Raw genomic sequence first — 23,699 nt, 5'->3', positions numbered from 1 at the left:
TCATCTCTACGTGGTGTCTCATCTCAGTCCAGACTCTATTCAGGTGTGCTGAAAAATTTCTGGCAAAATGAGCTGCCTACCCCATTTGAAATTCTGAATCCCTCAATGTGGTTAAAGAAGCACCTGAAGACTCTCTTGTGTGGTTATTTTATATGTCCGATAGCTCTTAGAAATTGTGACCTAGGAAATGTAACTTTTATTTGGTTCTAAGTTGTTCACTTGTGATGATCAATTTTACATCCTAGCCCTGTAACACTTGTTCACAAATAGTCCCCAGACTGACATTTACTCTATTAAATTGACCTCTTGGAAAAGGGATAAAAATGTCTGTTAAGCAAAGCATTCATTTCTATGGTACAAAAATACAATAAATACTACCCATGACACCAACTCTCCTTTCAAAACCACTGTAACAATCCAAAATGAGATGTATGACAAGGAAAGACACAAATAAAAATGGGGAAGAGATGAGAGGAATGACATGGACAAGCTCTTGAGGTGAAGGCTCTAGTTTAGAATATTGAAATGAAAATAACAGATGTGGCAAAGCAATGTGATGCTTTTGGGGATGAAATAAACTAAATCTTTTTTTTTTGGACTGCTTTATTCCTTACTCTTTGTTATAAGTTAAGGAACCAGTTATAATATCATTTAAAAAATCATCACATTCTCACCTTGCACCCTAAGAATTTATTTCTGTCAGCTTTACTAAAGATTGCACTAAGCATTTACACTAGCAGTGATACCAGGAATTTATTCCATGCTTTGAATTAATTGTTTTATGACCAATATGTTTACTTTCAGTTTTTCTCTTTTAGCAATATTCATGTAAGATACATACTTGAAATGAAACAAAAAACATTTACATTTTATTACAGTGCATCCGGAAAGTATTCACAGCACATCACTTTTTCCACATTTTGTTATGTTATAGCCTTATTCCAAAATTGATTAAATTCATTTTTTCCTCAGAATGAGGAAAAACACCCCATAATGACAATGTGAAAAACGTTTACTTGAGATTTTTGCAAATTTATTAAAAATAAATAAATTGAGAAAGCACATGTACATAAGTATTCACAGCCTTTGCCATGAAGCTCAAAATTGAGCTCAAGAGCATCCTGTTTCCCCTGATCATCCTTGAGATGTTTCTGCAGCTTAATTGGAGTCCACCTGTGGTAAATTCAGTTGATTGGACATGATTTGGAAAGGCACACACCTGTCTATAAAAGGTCCCACAGTTGACAGTTCATGTCAGAGCACAAACCAAGCATGAAGTCAAAGGAATTGTCTGTAGACCTCTGAGACAGGATTGTCTCGAGGCACAAATCTGGGGAAGATTACAGAAAAATTTCTGCTGCTTTGAAGGTCCCAATGAGCACAGTGGCCTCCATCATCCGTAAGTGGAAGAAGTTCAAAACCACCAGGACTCTTCCCAGAGCTGGCCGGCCATCTAAACTGAGCGATCGGGGGAGAAGGGCCTCAGTCAGGGAGGTGACCAAGAACCCGATGATCACTCTGTCAGGGCTCCAGAGGTCCTCTGTGGAGAGAGGAGAACCTTCCAGAAGGACAACCATCTCTGCAGCAATCCACCAATTAGGCCAGTATGGTAGAGTGGCCAGACGGAAGCCACTCCTTAAAAGGCACATGGCAGCCTGCCTGGAGTTTGCCAGAAGGCACCTGAAGGACTCTAAGACCATGAGAAACAAAATTCTCTGGTCTGATGAGACAAAGATTGAACTCTTTGGTGTGAATGCCAGGCGTAACGTTTGGAGGAAACCAGGCACCGCCCATCACCAGGCCGATACCATCCCTACAGTGAAGCATGGTGGTGGCAGCATCATGCTGTGGGGATGTTTTTCAGTGGCAGGAACTGGGAGACTAGTCAGGATAAAGGGAAAGATGACTGCAGCAATGTACAGAGACATCCTGGATGAAAACCTGCTCTCTTGACCTCAGACTGGGGCAACGGTTCATCTTTCAGCAGGACAACAACCCCAAGCACACAGCCAAGATATCAAAGGAGTGGCTTCAGGACAACTCTGTGAATGTCCTGGAGTGGCCCAGCCAGAGCCCAGACTTGAATCCAATTGAACATCTCTGGATAGATCTTAAAATGGCTGTGCACTAACGCTTCCCATCCAACCTGATGGAGCTTAAAAGGTGCTGCAAAAAGGAATGGGCGAAACTGGCCAAGGATAGGTGTGCCAAGCTTGTGGCATCATATTCAAAAAGACTTGAGGCTGTAATTGCTGCCAAAGGTGCATTAACAAAGTATTGAGCAAAGGCTGTGAATACTTATGTACATGCGATTTCTCAGTTTTTTTTATTTTTAATAAATTTGCAAAAACCTCAAGTAAACTTTTTTCATGTTGTCATTATGGGGTGTTGTGTGTAGAATTCTAAGGAAAAAAATAAATTTAATCCATTTTGGAATAAGGCTGTAACATAACAAAATGTGGAAAAAGTGATGCGCTGTGAATACTTTCCGGATGCACTGTATATGTTCATTGTTATTTGTCTAGTTATGGCTCTGCTGTCATCATAATAATACTCGTCAATTTTCATTTCAGGTCCGCAGATTAAAAAGTTTAAGAACCCTTGTTTTAGAAAATGCCTATGTAAATGTCACCACATCTGTGGTATAATAGCGTTTGTTCTAAATGTATGCATTGTATACATTAATGGAGCCAAATAAGAGCATTTTACCACAAACAATGCAGTATTTGCATCTGTCATACATAAAGATTTAACCTTGTACCTCTATAGTCAAACTGAGATGACAACTCTTAAAAGAATGCTAATAAAATATGCTGTAATGGAATGGAGAAATTGATGGGCTGGCATCCTGTCCATTATGTCTGGTGGTACTTTTTCCAGTCAAGTGGGGAGAATAATAAAAGGACTGGAGCAGACTACCCTCCCAAGTACATATGCTACTTCAGTAAATTGGGTGACAACCTTATCTTCGGCTGTGCTCCCATTTAGACACCTACAAGGCCCCACGGGATATCAAGTCTGAACTAGCATTCTTGTTGCGGTCTACACCTGGACATAAAACTTTAAAAGGTGTCTCCCCGCCTCAGCTAGGTAAGCTGAAGCTGGGAATGGAGTAGGAGAAGGAAGGATAACTATAGTTGGGAATGGAGTAGAAGGAAGGATAACTGTATTGTATGGCGTTGCTTGGTTTGTGTGACGAAAAGAAACTAGTAAAATGGAAGTTTCTTTTTTTTTAATTCAGAGTCTTGCATTATAGTGTAGCTGTGGTTTGGGGTGCAGAAATGTCTCCCAGCATCCACAATACAAAATATATAAATATCAAAAACATAGGCTGTACTTAGTAACTCAATTCTTTTGTGAAAAATTCCAATAATAAAATATGTAGTTTTATCCCTACTCATATTTTTGGTCTCTAAAACCGTAACGGGCTAAAGTAAATAACATAACGTGAAGTAAAACCTTACCTTTTCTTAAACTGGCACCTAATAAATCATATCAAGTAACTGAAAATACTATTCTCGGACAGCTTTTACAAAACACTGATAGGCAACATCTTGGTACTGCTATTTCATAATACCACTGACCTGTGTTCAGCTCCAGCTTTGGTCCTTTTTGCGAGTACTTAGAAAACTCAATTTAGTTTAAATTACTTCTAAGAAGTGCACATTTATTTATAAGATAAAAATGCTCTTCAAATTTACTGATACTGGAAAAATAAAACCCCAAATAAAAATCAACATAAAAACAGCATTCAATAATTTAAAATATTCAAATATGTATGTATAGCTATACAAAAATTGTATTTTAATGTAACTAAGTATTATAAATTTGGTAGAAAACTATAAATAGAACATAAAATGTTCAGGTCATGTAAGTTTCTACACATTGCCAATTCCGAGCCAAACTGTATAAGGGGGTACTTGTGTCAGTTTTCCCTAAAATTCATTGTTGTCTGATTTAGAGTCAATGATACTGGATAAGATGTCAGAGACACGTTAAGTAAACAAAGTTTAAAAAATGAACGGATAAAATAAGGAATTACCTCTGACTAGGGTCCCAGCTGAAATCTTTTTCATTTATATACACTGAATTCAGTGGTAACTGTGCTAATATTCTCTCCCTGTGATCTTCCTCTGCAGTTTCGAGTACAACTGTTAGGGTTTCATCATCATAGAATCGAGCATCTAGGCAACTGTAACAGCTAGGGAAAAAAAATAATAATTATACTGACAAGAATTTGCAACAGAACATACATTAATGCTTAAAACCACATAATGCAAACAAATACAGACAAATGAAACCAAAATAAATAAAAAAATAAAGCATAAACTATCAAATATTAAAAACTGTCTATGCAAGTTTATATGGTAGGAATTTGGACTTTACATATACACACGCATAGGATGGGGGATTGACATTAACATTTTGTGAAAGTATTCATAAGCTTTCTTGCCCTGGCATGCATATTGCTTACTTAATTTATAAGTAGCCTATTACTGCAAAATAATTAAAATTAAAACCAAACATCCATCCGAATATAAGAAAAGGTGACTTGGGTATATTCTACACAGCTTTTTGTCAAGAGGACTGCCCAAAAAACACATATTGCACAAACTAGACCCATTGTCTTCAATAGATGAAACAAAAAAATAAATAAATTTGACTTCCATTGCTGTGCTGTTATTATGAAATAAAGTTTTCTGTTAAAATGTTATTACCTCGTTATACATTTACCTAGCAGCATTATGACCCATCTTTCATATGCTTATTTTAAACTTCATTTTTAAAATGGTGAAGTTTCTCACACTTGCATGGGTTAAATAAAGATAGTAATTCAATCAATTGGTCAGGGAATCTCAATATATTCAACAATATACTGTACATACTTCCTTGGAACCGTCATTCTTCCAGACTAAGACTGTCTCATTTATTTAATCTCACAGCAAGGAGCATAAGATGGACTTAGTAATTTTTCTACTCATGTTATAATATAGGGCGGCACGGTGGCGCAGTGGTAGCGCTGCTGCCTCGCAGTTAGGAGACCTGGGTTCGCTTCCTGGGTCCTCCCTGCGTGGAGTTTGCATGTTCTCCCCGTGTCTGCGTGGGTTTCCTCCGGGCGCTCCGGTTTCCTCCCACAATCCAAAGACATGCAGGTTAGGTGGACTGGCGATTCTAAATTGGCCCTAGTGTGTGCTTGGTGTGTGTGTCCTGCGGTGGGTTGGCACCCTGCCCAGGATTGGTTCCTGCCTTGTGCCCTGTGTTGGCTGGGATTGGCTCCAGCAGACCCCCGTGACCCTGTATTCGGATTCAGCGGGTTAGAAAATGGATGGATGGATGGATGTTATAATATAATTTGACACCACATTTATAAAAAAATATGTATCAGATATCACCTCATTAAAAAAAAAATCACCTTTTTGTTTCAGGAGATATGGACCAAACATTCTAATTCTTGATATTATCTACCTATGTCTGGCCACATTTAAAATAACGCAGAATATTAAACTAATTTAAAATTAAGCTTTATGAAAGACATCAAACGTGGTTCATTCATACTAAAAATGAATTCCAAGTAAAAGAAAAAAACTAGATATTTTCTTCCATTTTTGGGCTGCTCTTGGATACATTATTATTAAGTCTATCAAGTTTCCACTAATAACACTGACATTTCCCTAGGAGCAGCACATTTTTCCCTATATACTGCATCATTTTTGAAAATATACCTAGTGCTGCCAGAAGCCTATGTATACATTGTATGAATTATACTTCAATTTAATAAAGGTTCTGACTTTGTTTCTGGCTAAAACACACAAGTTACTTCATGTTGGCTTCTCTTATGCACAACTAATGTTAATGGTAATTTTTGACCATATTATATGCAATGTTTTCAGAGAATAATGCTTTAACAATTGTAGAACAGACAGAAAGAATTTAATATTTTGTTTCAAAGACTGATCCAACAGCAATAATGAACAAGTAGAGCTGGCAAACAACATGTGAAGTTGGACTAGCCTATGTGAATGTCTCTTAGGTTACTGTTCTTGGCCCACAGAATGACGATGGGTAAGTTTGAAGCAAATTGTAAATCATCACCAGATTAGTTAGGAAAAAATCTTTAGAAATCCAGAATAGAGACAAGGTGGTAGAAAGTATATGTAGTCTCTCATGGTGTTATGTGATGTGGTCATGAAAAGGGTTCTTAATGGTCTATAGATTGGTATAATTTCTGACTGTGTCATTCCTCTGGTTGGAAGAAAACAAATGGCTACAAGCATCTTTAATTATCTAAAAAGAGGCAGGCTGATGCTGACATAAGGCTTTCGGAAAAGATTTATGGACACACAGAAAACTGGACATAGTGAGAAACAGAACATGAAGGCCGCTATAAACTAAAACAAGCATTTAGAACTGTATCCTAAGGCATACTGAAAAAGCCAGTGGAAGCCAGGCAGACCTAGGAACAGGATTAAAGCAGTAAAGGGAGTTTTCTAGGTGTACTGGTGAAACTAAGTGGCAGTTGTAGTCTGTCCGAAAAAGGAGTTGCACTTATTTAAGAGAGAAGAAGAGCCTAGAACATTTTGTGCCATATCTAGAGAGAAGAGCCCAGACATGTTTTGTGGCATAACAAGTAATAACAATTTAGAAAATGATGAAGCAGGGGTAGGGCAGTGCTAAGATACACCACATATATGAGATAGAATCATTTGAATCCAGAATAAAGTTCCTGACACTATGTAAAAGCAAGCGAGTTGTGAGTATTTTGTTGATGGCTGGAGACACTAAGTTATCTAAGGCACATAACATTAATCTTTACTATATCATGAGATAGTACAACCTTGTTGCTCCAATTAGGAAACGTAATTCCACCAATAACACAACACGTAGGCATCTGTTTCTTTAATCATAATAATATACTGAATATTAAGAATGGAGAAGAAGAAAAAAAAAAAAGGCTCACCAGGTGTCAGTTCTATCATCAATATTGCCGATAAGGAGATTCCCAAGGTCAATGGCTAACAGACCACTAGTGACAACCCTGCAAATAAAATATACTATTTTGATAAGGTAAATCATATTATGGATCAAAACTACTGACATTTAAGTTGTCCCATTCTAGTAATTCACTATACCATTGCAAAATCTTACCCAAAAGATTAAATATTTTTAAATAAAATGTGCCTATTGTTTTCATGTGTATATACCTCATTGTACAATAAGCATAAAGCAAAAAAAATGATACGCAAATTTCATTCTTACATTTTGTTGTGGGAATGTTGTGTCTAGTTAGCCATTTTCGTTTAGTATTTTGACAAAAAAGTTTAAATATCAAGATAAAATAGTTAATGCACTAAACTATATCAACAACTTTTAATAGGTGGTCAGGTAAGATACTAGCAAGATCTGAATATACCTTTTCTAGAATGTTCAAGAAAGGAAACATATGAAGCAAAGTAAACTCCTGGTACATAGATGAGTACTTAGGTATGATTTTAATTAATGGTTAAACATTTGCAAATATGTAAAAATAATCTTTTGCCATGTAAACAATCTGAAGAAAAAAAGTGATGAGCAACAACCATTTAGTATAAGCAGATTTATCTATAGCTATCTTGGTAAGTTAAACATATCATATTGTATCTACGATTTGTGTTGTATTAATTTTTTTTGTAAAGTACCTTGCGATACTGTGCAGCGTGAGAAGAGTGATACAAAAAACTTAATCTGATCATTATAAGGTTAAAAAGACACTATTTGGCTACTTCAAAAGAGAGTAATCTACCTAAAAATAGAAATTTTGAATATGAAACTATTTTTGTCATCCATAAATTACATTTAGCCATCTGAGAAAGTAAAAATCAGGAACATTTAAATGTAAACGGTACATTTTAAATTCATTGGTACTCCCTCAGTAGATGTATGTATGTAACATAATATTTTTAAATAATTAGCAAAAGATAAAAGGTAAGAATGAAAGCAGTTGCAGTGAAATATATTGCTATTACAAACTGTAGCACACCTATCAAATATACAGTATGCTTATACAAGTCATCCCATCAACATAAATGTATGAAATGGTTAATCCACTTCTGTGTTGTCAATTATACAAAATAAGCATTTAATAGTTTACATTTTCCTAACTGTATAATCACCACTAAAACCTTTAATATCCACATTATTGCTTTCTTCGAATGCTTCAAAAAATGACCTGGAAAAATCTGTTGATCTCTTCATGATGTATATTTTGCTGGATGAAATTTCAGGCATAGTGAAAACCACATAATGCATCCCAGATTTTTTTTCATTCCATCTTTAGGGGAGTAAAATGATAGAAACTGTTACTAAAGTTTTACAAAGACAAGAATAAAACAGTAGATAAATCAGAACAGTGAAACACAGTACTTACAGAGATGGCAGTTCAAGTAATCGGGGAGTAGAGGTGCTGAAAACAAAGGAAAAAACGTAATTTTTGTTTTAAATAATTAAATAAGTTAAACTTGAATAATAAAAAAAAATGTCAAAACTAATTATAAAAAACAAACCACAATAAAAACAGGGTCACTATGCCCCTTTTAGTTTAAGCCTAGTATCTTCATATGTCAATGGCCTATCAACATAAAGTGCAGTGTCACATTCTTTAACATTTTTTTCTATGATGCATTACATGCATTGTATTTTTCCAAATTCAAAATTGTAAGCTATACATAACAATTAATGATCAAAGAGAAAGAAATGTCTAATAGACCTACTGATGGAATGGTTTACATGGTTTTTAGGAATACTGTACTATGCAAGAATGTTACAGTTTTTCTCAATCACTTACACACTATTACCAAACTTAACTTAAAATCCAAAACCATACAACTATCCACCAAATACAAACTCATTTTACAAAATTATAAACACTATTCCCCTATTTTGACACAATTACAATTTATTTAATGTTTTGTGAAAAACTCCACACATAAATCTCTACATGAGAGATTTATTGATTATGTGCTCATTTAGAAAGCACTGGCTTCAATATCATTAGCTCAAGTCAGCACAGCTAGAACACATTTAGTACATGAGTCCCTAGGTGCAAACAGTACAAGTCAAAATTATTAAAAAACCAGTGACAGCCTTAGGATGGATGGATAAAAGGGCCATGGGTCAGTTGACTTGTTTTGAAACAATGGATAAACCACCACAGTTTGAAAGAGGAAGAGGACACAGAAGGGGAAGTGGAAGAGGGCAAGGAGGAATAAGAGCAAATGGTTTCAAATGACATTCATGCCACTCTTGTTGACCATGTCATTCTGCATAGGATGTTGATGGCAGAAACTGGTCAAAGAGTGCAGCCAAACCTGAGCCTCTTCACAGTTGCTCCTAACATACAAACCTTCAGAGAGGAAAATAGGAGGTCATTTACATACTGCTCTTTACTATAAAGTTTGAGGACTGTTGGGACTGTATGCTCTCTGAAATGCATTGAATTACTGCCCCATTTCACACAGTTACTGAAATGTTCCTATTACAAAACGTATGGTTTTACAGTTATTACTTGGAGTATTTTGTTTTCCAGAACTGAGAATCAACCACCTGGTGGAGGCAGAAGAACCCTATTTTCTGAAGAGCAACAGAGGGTGCTGATCAACATCGTTATAGCCAACAACATCACCAAGAAATTTTTGACCAATGGATTGATGCAGTCAGCATTTCCACAACTGATAAAACAGGCCTATAGTGTTCCTTTCAATAACCAACACGTAGAATATGTGCAGACATGATTTTTTTTTATACTGTGTGAAGTACCTCTGCATAGTTACAGTATAAATTACAGTACTGTACAGCACTATATAGTGTAGAACAAACTTACTGTTATTTTTAGCTTCTATTTTGTGCACTCTAGCAATGTTTTTAAGAGTAGTCATTTATCTTTCGTAGAGAATCTTTGAAATAGAAGCAAGACACACTCCTCATGAGCTCATCTTTGCTGATCAGACAGACTCCAATGTCACTAAAAGGAGGAGGGAAGAAAATTTGTCCAATGGGCCATTGTGAACGTCCCTGGCCAGTGGGTGGGGTGTGTGACAATGTGTACCGTTATCAGCCACGCTAGGGGTACTCCATCGACATGCCAGTCTTGGTTTATGACAACATACTTCTACTGGCTTTCCTCAATGGTCTCCCAGAGCATTTATACTAATTCGAGGTTAGCCAGCATAACTAGAGCAGCCACACCAAATTATAATTTGGGACAATGTCAGTTGCCACCAGGCAGCTCTGGATTGTGACTAGTTCACCAACATCTTTCTTATTGCATATTCTTCATTCCTAAATCCTATAGAGGAATCTTTTCAGCATGGCGGAAGGTCTACAACCGAGACCCCTACATTTGTGTTTACTTCCTCCACACCATGGAAGACCATTGGACATCACAGTTGAGGCTTGCAAGGGATGGATAAGGCATGCCGTGGTTTTTTCCCTCCTACTGCCTGGCCAGTCCTCATACTGCATTAGATGATGATGAGATTCTTTGGCCCGACCCTGACCAGAGAAGGGATGCTGCAGCTGAACAGGATTTTCTTTTTCTTTCCAATTCTTTAAGTATTGTGTTGTACATTAAAGTATAGCATTTTTTAGATGATTTCTACATTTGTTGTTTATATAGTGTTCATTATGTAAAGAGGTGGGGGAGGGTTATAAATAACATTACTCATTGAAATAGAATTATACAGTAGTCTTTTGAATTGATCTCAATGTGTAAAGCTATGTTGTAGTGTACGTGTTTTTGAGGGTTATTGTGTGATGTCTGAAATCAAAGGATGGTTTTGATATAAGATTACATGGTTTTAAATAGAGTTTGGTTTTGAACTGGATGTTTGAAGTCTGGGTGTTGAGTGTGCAGTTATGAAACTGTGTTTAGCGTTTTGGGAAATGGAGCTTACTATCAAGAAATGTGTTCAAGCAATCAAGAAAAACTGTAATGGAGAAAAACTTTTTCCTTAAAGTATATTACTTTAGACAATTTCATTATGTCAAAAAACAAGTAACTTTGTTGTACACACTCATTTTTGTTTAACCCTACAATTTAAATATAATTTACAGAGTCTGAAAAAGAAAATGTAATGCTCATATAATTTATATTTCTATAAATTTCATATATTATATTTATATCAACTTCAGTTTTATTCTGACTTGGTGTAAAGCTTGACATGTTTTTTGACATGGTACTGAGGTTTCAAGTATAGCTTTAGTGTCATAGATGTCAGGAAAATGCAAATATTTATATTGTAGTGGATCACAGATCCAAGTATAGAAACCAATATAGTAACAATTCACAAAGGATAACTGCAACTGCATGTTGGACTAAATATTTTGGGCGGTATCATGCCAGAAATTAACTTAGGTTATCAGACCATCAAAACTGTTATTTCTGATTACGTTTTAAAGCCAAACACATCCAGAATGCTTAAACAGTGCTTAATACCAAAGACAAAAATATACTAAAATGAAACAGTAGTTTTGGCTGAAACAAAGGGGAAAAATTAAGCCCAAGATCACAATTCAGCCTTGGATTACAAATTTTAGAAGACTGAAAATACAGTAAGTGTGCAATCTGAAATAAAAACTGGCACACACAAGAATATTTTTAGTCATGTTATGCAGCAGACTGAAAGCTGTTTGCACTTGAACTAATCTAGAAATGTTCAGATTCACAGTACATTACCACAGTATAAAGAATGCTCTGCACCGACTAGGGGAAAACATGCATTTAAAAAATAAAATCCAGTTAGAAAGGAAAAGCCTAAGCACATCTTTAAAATGTGGACAATTCTTGAAATTTAGAAAGTAACAATATATCAATGAATGACTCCAGTTGTTTATGTGCTGTATGGAAGTGTGAGAGAAAGACACCAATTAATTCCACTTTCAGTGAGTAAACAAGACAACATTCAAAGAAAATAGGGACAATGCTGTATGCACTGGTAAGAAGAATGTCTTTGTGTTTAAAAAAATATACAATTAAAATGAGAAATCATATTTTGGAATTATAAAGTCAACATTCAATACGTCATTACTAATACAGATGGCCCTCTGGTTATAAAAAAGTTCTGTTCCTGTCAGGGTTTGTAATCAGGTTTTGTATACATGTCAAAACTTGTACTGCAAATATCTGTTAATGGAAATATTGTCAAAAATGTATAATGCATTATTACTTATTCTGTAGAAAAATATTTCAACTCTGTTAATAAAATGACTTTGCAGCAATATTATCCCTTATATCAAAAAAAAGAATAATCTAAACTAAAATGAACCAAGACAACCTTCTGTATCAGAGTTTTTGATAAGATATAGTACATTATAAAGGTGGAAAAGCATAATGGTGGCATGAACACTGTACATAAATATACATTTAAAAATTTTTAATTATAATTATTTAAAATTAAAATGATTCTCTCCTAGTCCCTATAATACTTCTGCTTGTAAATTAATCAAAGTCTCACTTTCAGTCAAATGTTCAATAATCTATTTTGTCAAAAAATAAGATTAAGGGTAAAAATCAATCAATTGCGATGTTCACACAAACTCATTTTAATTGATCTCATTAAATTTTATTAGGCAAAATCCACTTTTACATTTATAAACTTACTAAAACTGTCAATTTTATGTTGACATATTAAACCATCACATTTTTAATATCAACTATACTAGAAAAACTTAAATTGACTTACTTTATTGTTGTTGTATAAAGAGTTATACAACTTGCTTCTTTCACCGATTTCCCAATGATTTCCTTAAATGAAAGAATTAGTTTGCATCAACACCTGCATATCATTATCTTTGGAATCATTGTAAAATTACACTCTTGAATAAAATGGGTTAAACTTACATAATTCAAAAATTTCTCTCAAACAAGAATAGTTCATGCATATTAGTATGTGAGCACTGCATTAACTCCATTATTAAGAACATATCTGGAAAATCCTCTATTTGAGTTAGGCTGCTGTGCTACCAATTAAATGGATTTTGCCGCATTTCTTTAAAGAGTACACTACCTGCTTTTCTAAATTTTTTTTGTTTACTTTTCATTCTACAGTAACATTTCTCTAACTATAACAGTCTCTTTAATGAAAGATGTTTTCTAATAAAGGAAAATAAAAAATATTGACTACTACTAAAAGCTTGCAAAACATCTTTAGGTGAAAAATTAACTCACAGCAGGCTTCTCCAAGCATAGATCAATTGCTCCTTCCATGACTCGTTTCACAAAATGAAGCGATTTTGTTGGATAACATGGAAAAAGTAATGGGCTTTCTGAAACAAAAAAAAAACCTGCTATGTCTCCTTCATCCAACAGATGGCACATTACAAACATTAGCTCTGTTTTTACGAATCCCATAACACAGTGTTTCTCAACCTCTTTGGTATAACAACGCACTTTTTTTCATGCACATGACTTTGTGACCCATCTTGTCCCTCCCTTGGTGGTGCGATTTACTAACTTTATAAACAATAACAATTTGTGACCCAATGATGGCAGTCCAGGACCCGACCCAGTAGTTGAGAAACACTGCCATGACAGATGGACCATACAACATGCATTAGAAAATACATTCCAATGGATGGCGCACTTCAAATGTTAATGCTGAGGTCTATGCCGATTACTTAGATTGCAACCAATCTTACATGGGCAGTATTATATACACACACATACTATACATATATAAACATAAATGCAATTTACTGTTTAAAAAGTGGACTTTCAGTAGATTTTAATCTTCACAGTCTATTATTATTAACTTACTTTTCTTTACCTTTAAGGTGTGGGCTATTTTGTACAAAATGAACCCAAGGATTTCCTTCATAGTTTGGAGGGGATACAAGATCATCATCTTCATCTTTTAGGTACTAGAAAAAAATTGTAAGAAGTACTATTTTTAACAGAAGACATGTATTAAAAGTAATTAGGTTTAACTTGACACTAAGAAAGAATTAGGAGATCATGGGTTTATGTCTCAAGGCCTCCCTGCGTGAACAGTGCTTCAAGTAGTGAAAAAAGGTGTTATATAAATTTAAAGAATTATTGTTATAAATAGGGCTGGGTGATATGGTAAAAAATTATCACAATAATTTTTTTCATATCAGTCAATAATGATAAATATCACAATATAAATAAAATCACTATTTTCGTCCAGCTTAAAGGTTCCTTTATAGTTCTAAGTGAGACGTGAAGATATTTAAACCAAGATTAAACGTATATATTTTCTGTCAGTAACTGAACGTGACAAATGTCCTGTAGAACATTATATAAATGTATTTCAAATAAATAAAACAGGTTTATATAGTAAACTAAAATCTTAATTCTGATCAGTCAAAAGCTTCAAGCATTACAGGAGAACACATAGTGCATAGCTAAACTCTTTAGTGAACTCCAAATAATTAAAATAGGTAACACAAAATAAAAAAAAAAAAGTCTCAATTCTGACCAGTCAAAAGCTTTCGTGTTTTACATAAGGACACACTAAATTTGTTGGTCATCCCCAAATAAGTAAAATGAAAGCTTTATGAGTTTAGTTTTACATTTAAGATTTTAGAATTAAGATTTTAAGTTTTACAGCAGAATATAAAGTAAATTCTTTGGTCAGTCCCAAATAAATAAAAGTAGGTATTATTACAAAATAAAAACTATGGGTGGGGCCAAGGAGGTCAGGTGCAGTGTGAGTTGGGTGGTGGCCGGATCCTCAGTTACAGAAGCTGGCTCTTGGGACGTGGAATGTCACCTCTCAGAAGGGGAAGGAGCCTGAGCTAGTGTGCGAGGTCGAGAGGTTCTGGCTAGATATAGTCGGGCTCACCTCGACGCACAGCTTGGACTCTGGAACCAATCTCCTTGAGAGAGGCCGGACTCTCTACCACTCTGGAGTTGCCCTCGGTGAGAGGCGCCGAGCAGGTGTGGGCATACTTACTGCCATTCCCCCCTCCCCCCCCCTATCGACTAGGAGCCTGTACATTGGGGCCCCGGTGGACGAGAGGGTAGCCTCCGTCCGCCTATGGGTGGGGGGACGGGTCCTAACTGTTGTTTGCGTGTATGCGCCGAACAACAGTTTGGAGTACCCACCATTTTTGGAGTCCCTGGAGGGGGTGCTAGAGGGCATACCTTCTGGGGACTCCCTCGTACTGCTGGGAGACTTCAATGCTCACGTGGGCAATGACAGTGAGACCTGGAAGGGCGATTGGGAGGAATGGCCCCCCCGATCTGAATACGAGTGGTGTCTTGTTATTGGACTTCTGTGCTCGTCATGGATTGTCCATAATGAACACCATGTTCAAGCATAGGGGTGTTCATATGTGCACTTGGCACCAGGACACCCTAGACCTCAATTCGATGATCGACTTGTGGTCGTGTGAGGGTCTGTTGGGAACGTCTGGCAGAGTCTCTTGTCAGAAGTAGCTTCAACTCCCACCTCTGGCAGAACTTTGACCATGTCCCGAGGGAGGTGGGGAACATTGAGTCCAAATGGGCCATGTTCTGTGCCTCTGTTGTTGAGGCGGCTGACCGGAGCTGTGGCCATAAGGTGGTCGGTGCCTGTTGTGGCGGCAATCCCCAAACCTGTTGGTGGACACTGGCGGTGAGGGATGTCGTCAAGCTGAAGGTGTCCTACTGGACCCTTTTGTCATGTGGGACTCTGGAGGCAGTTAATAGGTACCGATAGGCCAAGCGGAATGCGGCTTCTGTGGTTGCTGAGGCAAAAACTCGGGGATGGGAGGAGTTTGGGGAGGCCATGGAGAACGACTTTCGGACAGCTTCGAGAAGATTCTGGTCCACTGTCCGGCGTCTCAACACCGTATATGGTGGGGAGATAGATAGATAGATCAGTGGTATTACCTGGTCTATGTGGGAACATGCTTTAGACAAAATTTGCAGTGCATACTACTGCTTGTTGGAGTTTAAGTAGCCAAAATATCTCCACAACGGCAAATTCCTTGGATCCTTCTTTTCAACAATGTCCTCATCTTTTGAGCCTTGGGCTGTGTCCTTTGGGGTGTCTTCTTCGATAACATTGGTTTTTTTTTTGAGTTTTTGTTAATATTTTCTGTTGTCAATTTCTCTTTTATCTCGCTCCCACTCTTGGCGTGCATGGCTGCTGCAACCCAAACATTAGCACGTGTGCTGCTGTCAGTGGTGTGCTATGTGCCTCAACCTAACCTGACGTGCCAGTAACTCTATTCCAGCCACAAGATTGGTTTGGCATGGTGCTATTCTCATTATCACTGATGTTTCGTATTGTCTGTCAAAACATGGAGTGAGTTATATTGATTTTCCATTGGCCGTGTCTTATGTTTCTATCCAGGAAAAGTTATTTCACAATAATTCTTTTATTGCCCAGCGCTAATTATAAATCAATTACATTAAAATTGTCCCCATATCAAGTAGCACTCAATTTCCCAGAATGACAGAGCACAAACAATTTTATAAACATTTGCAAACTGACAAATCATATTGATACAAGTATTCAGATACTTTACTCGGTATTTAGTTGAAGCATCTCTGAAAGCCTGGAGTCATCTTGGTTATGGCAGGACAAACTTTGCACATCTAGATTTGGGAATTTTTCTGCAATTCTTCTCTGCAGATCCTCTCAAGCTCTGTCAGGTTGGATGGAGACCATTAATGGACAGCTGTTTTCAGGTCTCTCCAGAGATATTCGATTGAGTTCAAGTTCTGCCTCTGGCTAGGCAATTCAAGGACATTTCCAGAGATGACTCTAAGCCACCCTATCATTATCTTTGCATTGTGCTTAGGATCAATGACCTGTTGGAAGGTGAACCTTTGGCCAAGTCTGAGGTACTGTACTTATTCCATTCACCTGTCCCGCAACCCTGTTTATTCTCAGTACCTGCCACTGAAAACCAAACCTAAATTATGGAGCTATTGCACAGGTGATAAGCAGTGCCTTGTTTCCTCCAGGCATGACACTAATCTTGGTTAGTTAATCTCATAAAGAATCCTGTCCATAAACTCCACAAGCCATTCCTTCAACTTAATGGCTTAGTTTTTGCTCTTTGATACATTGTCAACTGTAGATTTTTTATAGTTTGGTGTATGCTCCTACTAATCATGTCCAATCAACTGAAATGACCACAGGTAGACTTGAAACAAAGTGTAGAAACATCTCGATGTTAATCAATAGAAATGGTATGCACCTGAACCATATTTCAACATCATAGAAAAGGGTCTGAATACTTCTGACAATGTGATATTTCAGTTTTAACATTAATAAAACTGCAAAACTTTCTAAAATCTCGTGTTGGTTTTGTCATTCTGAGTCACTGAGTGTTGGTTGACGTGTGGGGAAAAAATTACATGATTTTAGCATAAGGCTGCAACCTAACAAAATGTGAAAAAAGTCAACTGCAATATATAATCTATAACATGACTATTTATACTATACTCTGTGATTGACAGCCGGCAGCTCAACCCAGCCAGGACGCTACTGCAATAGAAGGATGGGGAAAGGCAGTTACTTGTCGACACTGTTTCCACCAAGATGCTAGATAGGAGCTTCCCAGGAGTGCTGTGGTACCCTGGATTCCCGCAGGGCAGTATGGAACATGGAGTTCGGATACACAGCCCTGCTGGGTGCTGTTGGTGACACCAGGATGTGCTGTCAAAGAACCTGGTGACATATTCTTTCAGTATAGCCCAGAAGTACAAGGTAATCACGAGGTCAGAAGCCCCAAAGTACTTCCGGGCTGAAGAAAATCCCTGTTTTGTATTAGACCTGAAAGTGCCAGCCAGTCACGTGTTCGGAAGGACAAAAGCACTTCCAGGTCAAGGATTATATAAAGGAATTGTGCAGAAACAGCAGGAAAGACCAGATTTGGGAGGGAGTGTGACAGAGCTGCTGGGAGGAGAGGAGGGGAATTATTGTGTTGTTATTATTGTCTTTTTATGGTGGCGAAGGTGCTTCGAGGCACCACGATTGGAAGAGAAGGAATAAAAGATCCTTTTGGTGCTTTTACCTGGTGTCTTGGGCATTTGTCTATCGGGTTTGAGGAGTGACTGCTCCCTCTAGTGTCACAAGTCCTAACCCTTTAAAATGCGATTTAATGCTATTTAATCTTGATCTGCTTATTTAGAACATATGCAATTTAATGCCATTTAATCTCGATCTGCTTATTTAGAACACATGTACCTAATTAAAATCTGCTCTTTTGAAGAGTTAATTTGACAATGATTTACCTGGCCAACTCTTTCTACATTAAAGTATTTCCCTTTCCGATCATAGAGTTCTGGAGCCTAAAAATGAAAACATAGGCTGTGTATTAATAGCGAAAATATACATACATAGTGTATACTGTAAATAAACAATTAGGTTCAATTGAATATTACTTGAAATTAGATCATCCTTACCTCATTAAAATGTTCCGAAAGAAAATCTGCAACAAATGCAATATCCTTTTGTGTCATCTAATATGCAAAGCAAAACACTTAATTACTACAACAGAAATATACAGTACGATGAGGTCTGAAAGTATTTTTAAACAATTGAAATACAGGTAGCTGATTTCTCATAAAAATAATGTCTACTAAAATAAGTATTGTTACAGGTTTTACTTTACAAATATACAACAATACTAATTAAAAAATGAACTACTCTCAAATTTGCAAGGGAAAGTCACTAAAACATGTAAAACTGCTATCTTAAAGTCGTCAGTGGTACAGGATTTCTCAGATCGATTTTAAATAAATTAAAAAGAGCACTAAAATAAAATAGTATATAAGGCAATCACTGGGAGTCTACAACATTATGTGAGATGGGGGTTTTGCTAAAAAAATAATATTAGAAGTGCTAATGTGTAAAACATTTATTTTAGTTCAAGAATTCATCTATCTGAAATGTAACATTTGTAAGACCTGAAACATCCATCCATCCATTTTCCATCCATCCATCCATTGTCTAACCCGCTGAATCCAAACACAGGGTCATGGGGGTCTGCTGGAGCCAATCCCAGCCAACACAGGGCACAAGGCAGGAACCAATCCTGGGCAGGGTGCCAACCCACCGCAGGACACACGCAAACATACCCACACACCAAGCACACACTAGGGCCAATTTTGAATTGCCAATCCACCTAAACTGCATGTCTTTGGACTGTGGGAGGAAACCGGAGTGCCCGGAGGAAATCCACGCAGACACGGGGAGAACATGCAAACTCCACGCAGGGAGGACCCAGGAAGCAAACCCAGGTCTCCTAACTTTGAGGCAGCAGTGCTACCACTGCGCCACCGTGCCGCCCAGACCTGAAACAGTATTCCATAAAAAGAGTGAAGAAGCAACATGCAAGCTCAAAGAGAGGAAAAGTAATTTTTAAAATGTTAGATAGAAAAGCAGTTAACACAAATGTTGCTTTTTGTCCTTAAACTCCCATAAACCCTATTTGAACAGCATCCTACTGCACCTAGCAACACTCCTTTATCAAGGTTAAGTTAAACTGCTTTTATAATATTTGAAATTAAGTTTCCTATTGAAACAGTGATACTTTAAACAGTACATTAAGATTTGGCAAACAGACACTAGCTTGGAATTGTACTTGTATCAATGACATATTAATTACTGATCTACAACTAACATTATGTGATACTCCATCAGGATAGTAATATGTGATAAACAGGTGGCACAACCTAGTATAGCTACAATGTCAAAACCTCTATTGTTTCACAAAACTGAGAGAAAAATTAGCTAATCACAAAGCAAAATAGGACAAAAAGGAAAAACGTAACAAACACGTTTCACAATCATGTCTTCATACTCTGATCCATGTTTTTGCATCACAGAATCAAATTGTCATGTTCTTTATTGAAAGAAATTATGCTTCAATAGCATTAAGCAGAAATATAATGCAAGATTTAAGTAACACCTTCCATTGATAATTCTGAGACAAATAACAAAACTATGTTTAATACATACACCAATGCTAGATTTTGAAAAATTGCACTAGTTTTGCATTTAGGCACAGTGTAATAATTTGCTTGTGTTAATATGCTGGTATGAAAAACCAACACAAATTGTCCAACAGAGCATAATATCTATCTTACTGTGCTAGGTAAGCAAGTCATATATCCAAATTACCTCTTGTAATTTGGATATGACTTGCTTACCTAGCACAGTAACAGCATTTCTGGCATAATTCAAGTTAATATTAAATATTAATTTTAAATGTTGTAAGGTTCCATTAGTGTTTGCCTGTATAATAGTACAATGCTTGTGGTGGTGACAAAACACCACTAAAAATTACATTATTTTTAACAAAGAAAAAAAATTAGAGGATAATTACTTTTCCTTAACATAAAAATTAAAAGTGCTAAAAGTTACAGTAAAATGTATTTACAAAAGCAAATGTTTATGGTAAAAATTACACAACTTGCATAAAGACAGTTATAAACAAGTATTTTCTTTGGTTTTACAAGAGAAAAATGATATAGTGATATGCCTGACCTTGTTTAATTCTGGGGGAACATGATCTTCTGACATTCTAAGCATTGCTAAAAAAGAAATAAATATCAGTGAACACTGAGGAGCAAATATGTTGCCCTTGGTCAGCAATACTTGCAGTGCAGTGCAACACAAAAATAAAGCTGCCACATAACATATTCAATACATCAAGCGCAGAAGACGTTTCCCAACACTTAAATTTTATGAAAACAAAATATAGTAAAACTGCAAGCTCATACAAGAAATATATGCATAGAACTGGTGTCATACACTGTAGAGAGCATTTTTTAAACAAAATCTACATTTCACAATGAATCTTATATTCTTCAAGAAATGGAATGGACTGGGAATATGTAATTTTAACTTATATTATGCAATACTGTAGATATGCAAAATAAAGGTTGCATGTTTGGAAGAATTAAACAGGAAAATTGATATAAACAGGGCAGCACAGCAACGCAGTGGTTAGAGTTTGGCCATTGTCCATGTAACATCCATACATACATACTTCTCGCAACTGAGAGGGTGTGGTGGATGTTTGCCAATTGGCAGACCAACCACATGCATTACCTGGTAGGTAATCACCCATACAATCAGATCAGGACTCAGACGACGAATGCCATGAATGTAATTACTCCGATCTCCAGGCTGTCAAACGAACCACATGTCGTGGCGAAGCGAAAAGGGGCTTCGTCTTTGAAGCAGAAGTCAGGGGTTTGATCCCCGCGAGGGGTACAGTAGAGTGTGTACGCCTGATGAGCGCAAAATAAGGGCAAAACGTGCTGCGTACTGTTTGCATTATTTGACAGAAAACTATGTTATATGTATGTACTTGGGAAACAACTTAAAAGCTTAGAAAATAGTGATACCGGGCCAGCTGAGGGCGCTAAGCAATAATTGTATCTCTTCTTCTTTCCCCTCTGCAGAAAGAATGATTGACATGTCAACATCACTTCCGGAACCTGTTTCTCCTGTGCCTGCCTCTTCCTCCCAGAATTCAATTTAACTGGAAGTAACACCACCTTTAGGCAGACTATCAGATTTCAGTGGGACTAATCTCTGTGCACCTAACACACATTTTATTTGTGTCTTTTGCATCAACCTTTAACATACAGGGTTTTTCTGCAGATGCCCCAGACCCTTTATATTTGCTCTTGTCCCTTTTTACAATGTTATATATTGTACACACATTATATATTGTGTGTACATATATTGTGCACACACACCTCAAAACTATTTTTAGGGATGTTAAAATATGCATTAAATGTGTTAACTCATGTATCCCCTGAGGAACTTCACTACATCATTAATAATGTAATCTGGAGCCAGATGGACTGGGTCAAGGCTTGGCTTGTATTCAAAGGGATGCCAGCTTATGTATCACTCCTTTTGACCCACAATGATCTCAATAATGTCAAGCCTCTCTTTGTACCTTAGATGATAGAGCTCATGGTTTTCCTCCTCTGAACACCACAGATATTACAATCTTGATGGCAGAATGCACCATGTATAAATCTTCACAAAACCTTGAAGTGTGCCACTTGTACCTGTGACACTTGTCCACCAAACTAATTTCTGGTTCTCTGTCTACCACCAACTACCTCTACTTGGTTATCCATAAAGTCAAGCATAGTCAGGCATAATTGGGAGTCACATTTTTTCTGACAATGCCACAAAGCCAAACGTCCTCTGTTCTAACAAATCTCAATCTAACCATATCATTTATCTTAAATGATAAGCTGTGTTAATACTTCTGATATATTTGAAGATGGTATCTGCTACAGTCTTGATCTGATCATTACACAAGGAACAATATCCATCTCCAAGGGGGTAGAGTTAAGGATGTAATAGCTGTTTTTCTGTCAATGTGCCTTATTCTCACACTTCCACTGTTTATGCACTTATCCATGAAGCAGCTAGTGTTATCCTTTGCCTTGGGTCTTGTGGCAAGTCATTGCCAAACTACCGGAATTTTGCTGCTAACACACAACTAATTTATCCACCTAACAGAGATATAGTGTGAAGTACCCGGCCGGGACGCCCAGGAGGACAGGAGGAGAGCTTGTGCCTCCTTCAGACCCCGAGGAAGCGTCCGCCCTGGTTATGTTGGGGGCCTCGGGTAAAGGGTTTGGAAGCCCAGCCCTGTAGGGACCCGTGGCCACTGCCAGGCGGTGCCCTGGTGCCTGAATATCCCGGGAGCCCAGCACTTCCGCCACACCAGGAAGTGCTGGGGGAAGACGACAGGGGACACCGGACGGCTTCGGGTGCGCAGCCGGCACTTCCGCCACACTGGGGCGTGGCTGCGGAGGAATGCCGGGAAGCAGCTGGAGCCCATTCGGGTTCCTATTTTAGGGGCCGCCTCCCTCCAGTCATTGGTGGATGTCGGGTGGAAGCGGACAGAGCTGAAGAGAGGACTGGTGGCGGCCAGGAGAGAGAGGCACAGAGACTGTGAGGCCTGGACATTAGGGGAATCGGTGCTGGAGGCACTCGGGTGTGTCGTGCACGAAAAACTGTAAATAATAGTGTAAATAAACAGTGTGTTGGGTGAAACAACGATGTCCGTCTGTGTGTGTCCGGGCCAGCGTCCACAAGTGTTATTTTGGCCAATTTGGCTCCATTCTGCTCTCTCCACTTCCTTTCAATCAAAACTTGTTTTTATCTGAACATCTGAAATGTCCTCTGGAAATGTATATATCTGTATATCAAACTTATCAAAACACATATTGAAATAATGTTGTTTTTTGTTTTCAACTCATTATAAAAGCCTGAGAAATACAATGGGATGAATAAATAAAGTAAAAATAAATAAATTAACAAATTAATACTTTACAAAAATGTCTATTACATACTACAATAGTTCAATATTACGGTTAATTTTAAATACAGTACTAGTATTTTGGGACATCACAATTATTCTGTATATTACACACAATTTAGTGACTATTCAGATCAAATACAGTATCAAGATCATAAGATAGTACATAATACGGCAGATATAAAACAGACATTAACTAAGCCTTCTGTAAAATTTACAGATTATCTGATACTACATCAATAAAATCAATGTTTCTACATTCAACATTAAATCAAATCACTCAACATTAATTCAGCATTAACCAACATTATCTGATTAAAAAAAAATCAACAAAATGATGAAATTTTAATCTTATTACCTAAATGTTTTAATCAGCGATGCCATTAGCATGGAAAAAAGACTGA

General features: G+C 37.1%; 1 protein-coding gene across 1 annotated transcript in view; it reads right to left on the bottom strand.

Moving 5' to 3' along the window:
* Nucleotides 1–23,699, bottom strand: part of anapc4 (anaphase promoting complex subunit 4) — a 62,738-nt gene that overhangs the window by 8,322 nt on the left and 30,717 nt on the right. Inside the window, exons 18-27 of the mRNA XM_039751173.1 lie at nt 20,484–20,530; nt 18,398–18,454; nt 18,227–18,283; nt 13,800–13,893; nt 13,202–13,299; nt 12,717–12,778; nt 8,405–8,440; nt 8,207–8,308; nt 6,959–7,036; nt 4,043–4,201 (exon numbers count right to left, since the gene is read on the bottom strand). Of these exons, the coding sequence (XP_039607107.1) occupies nt 4,043–4,201; nt 6,959–7,036; nt 8,207–8,308; nt 8,405–8,440; nt 12,717–12,778; nt 13,202–13,299; nt 13,800–13,893; nt 18,227–18,283; nt 18,398–18,454; nt 20,484–20,530 (790 nt within the window). The remainder of the gene's footprint in view (nt 1–4,042; nt 4,202–6,958; nt 7,037–8,206; nt 8,309–8,404; nt 8,441–12,716; nt 12,779–13,201; nt 13,300–13,799; nt 13,894–18,226; nt 18,284–18,397; nt 18,455–20,483; nt 20,531–23,699) is intronic.

The sequence above is a fragment of the Polypterus senegalus genome, chromosome 4, assembly GCF_016835505.1.
Source record: "Polypterus senegalus isolate Bchr_013 chromosome 4, ASM1683550v1, whole genome shotgun sequence".
Taxonomy (NCBI): Eukaryota; Metazoa; Chordata; class Cladistia; order Polypteriformes; family Polypteridae; genus Polypterus; species Polypterus senegalus.
Note: the sequence above shows the minus strand (reverse complement) of the source record. Positions and strands in the feature narration are given on the sequence as shown.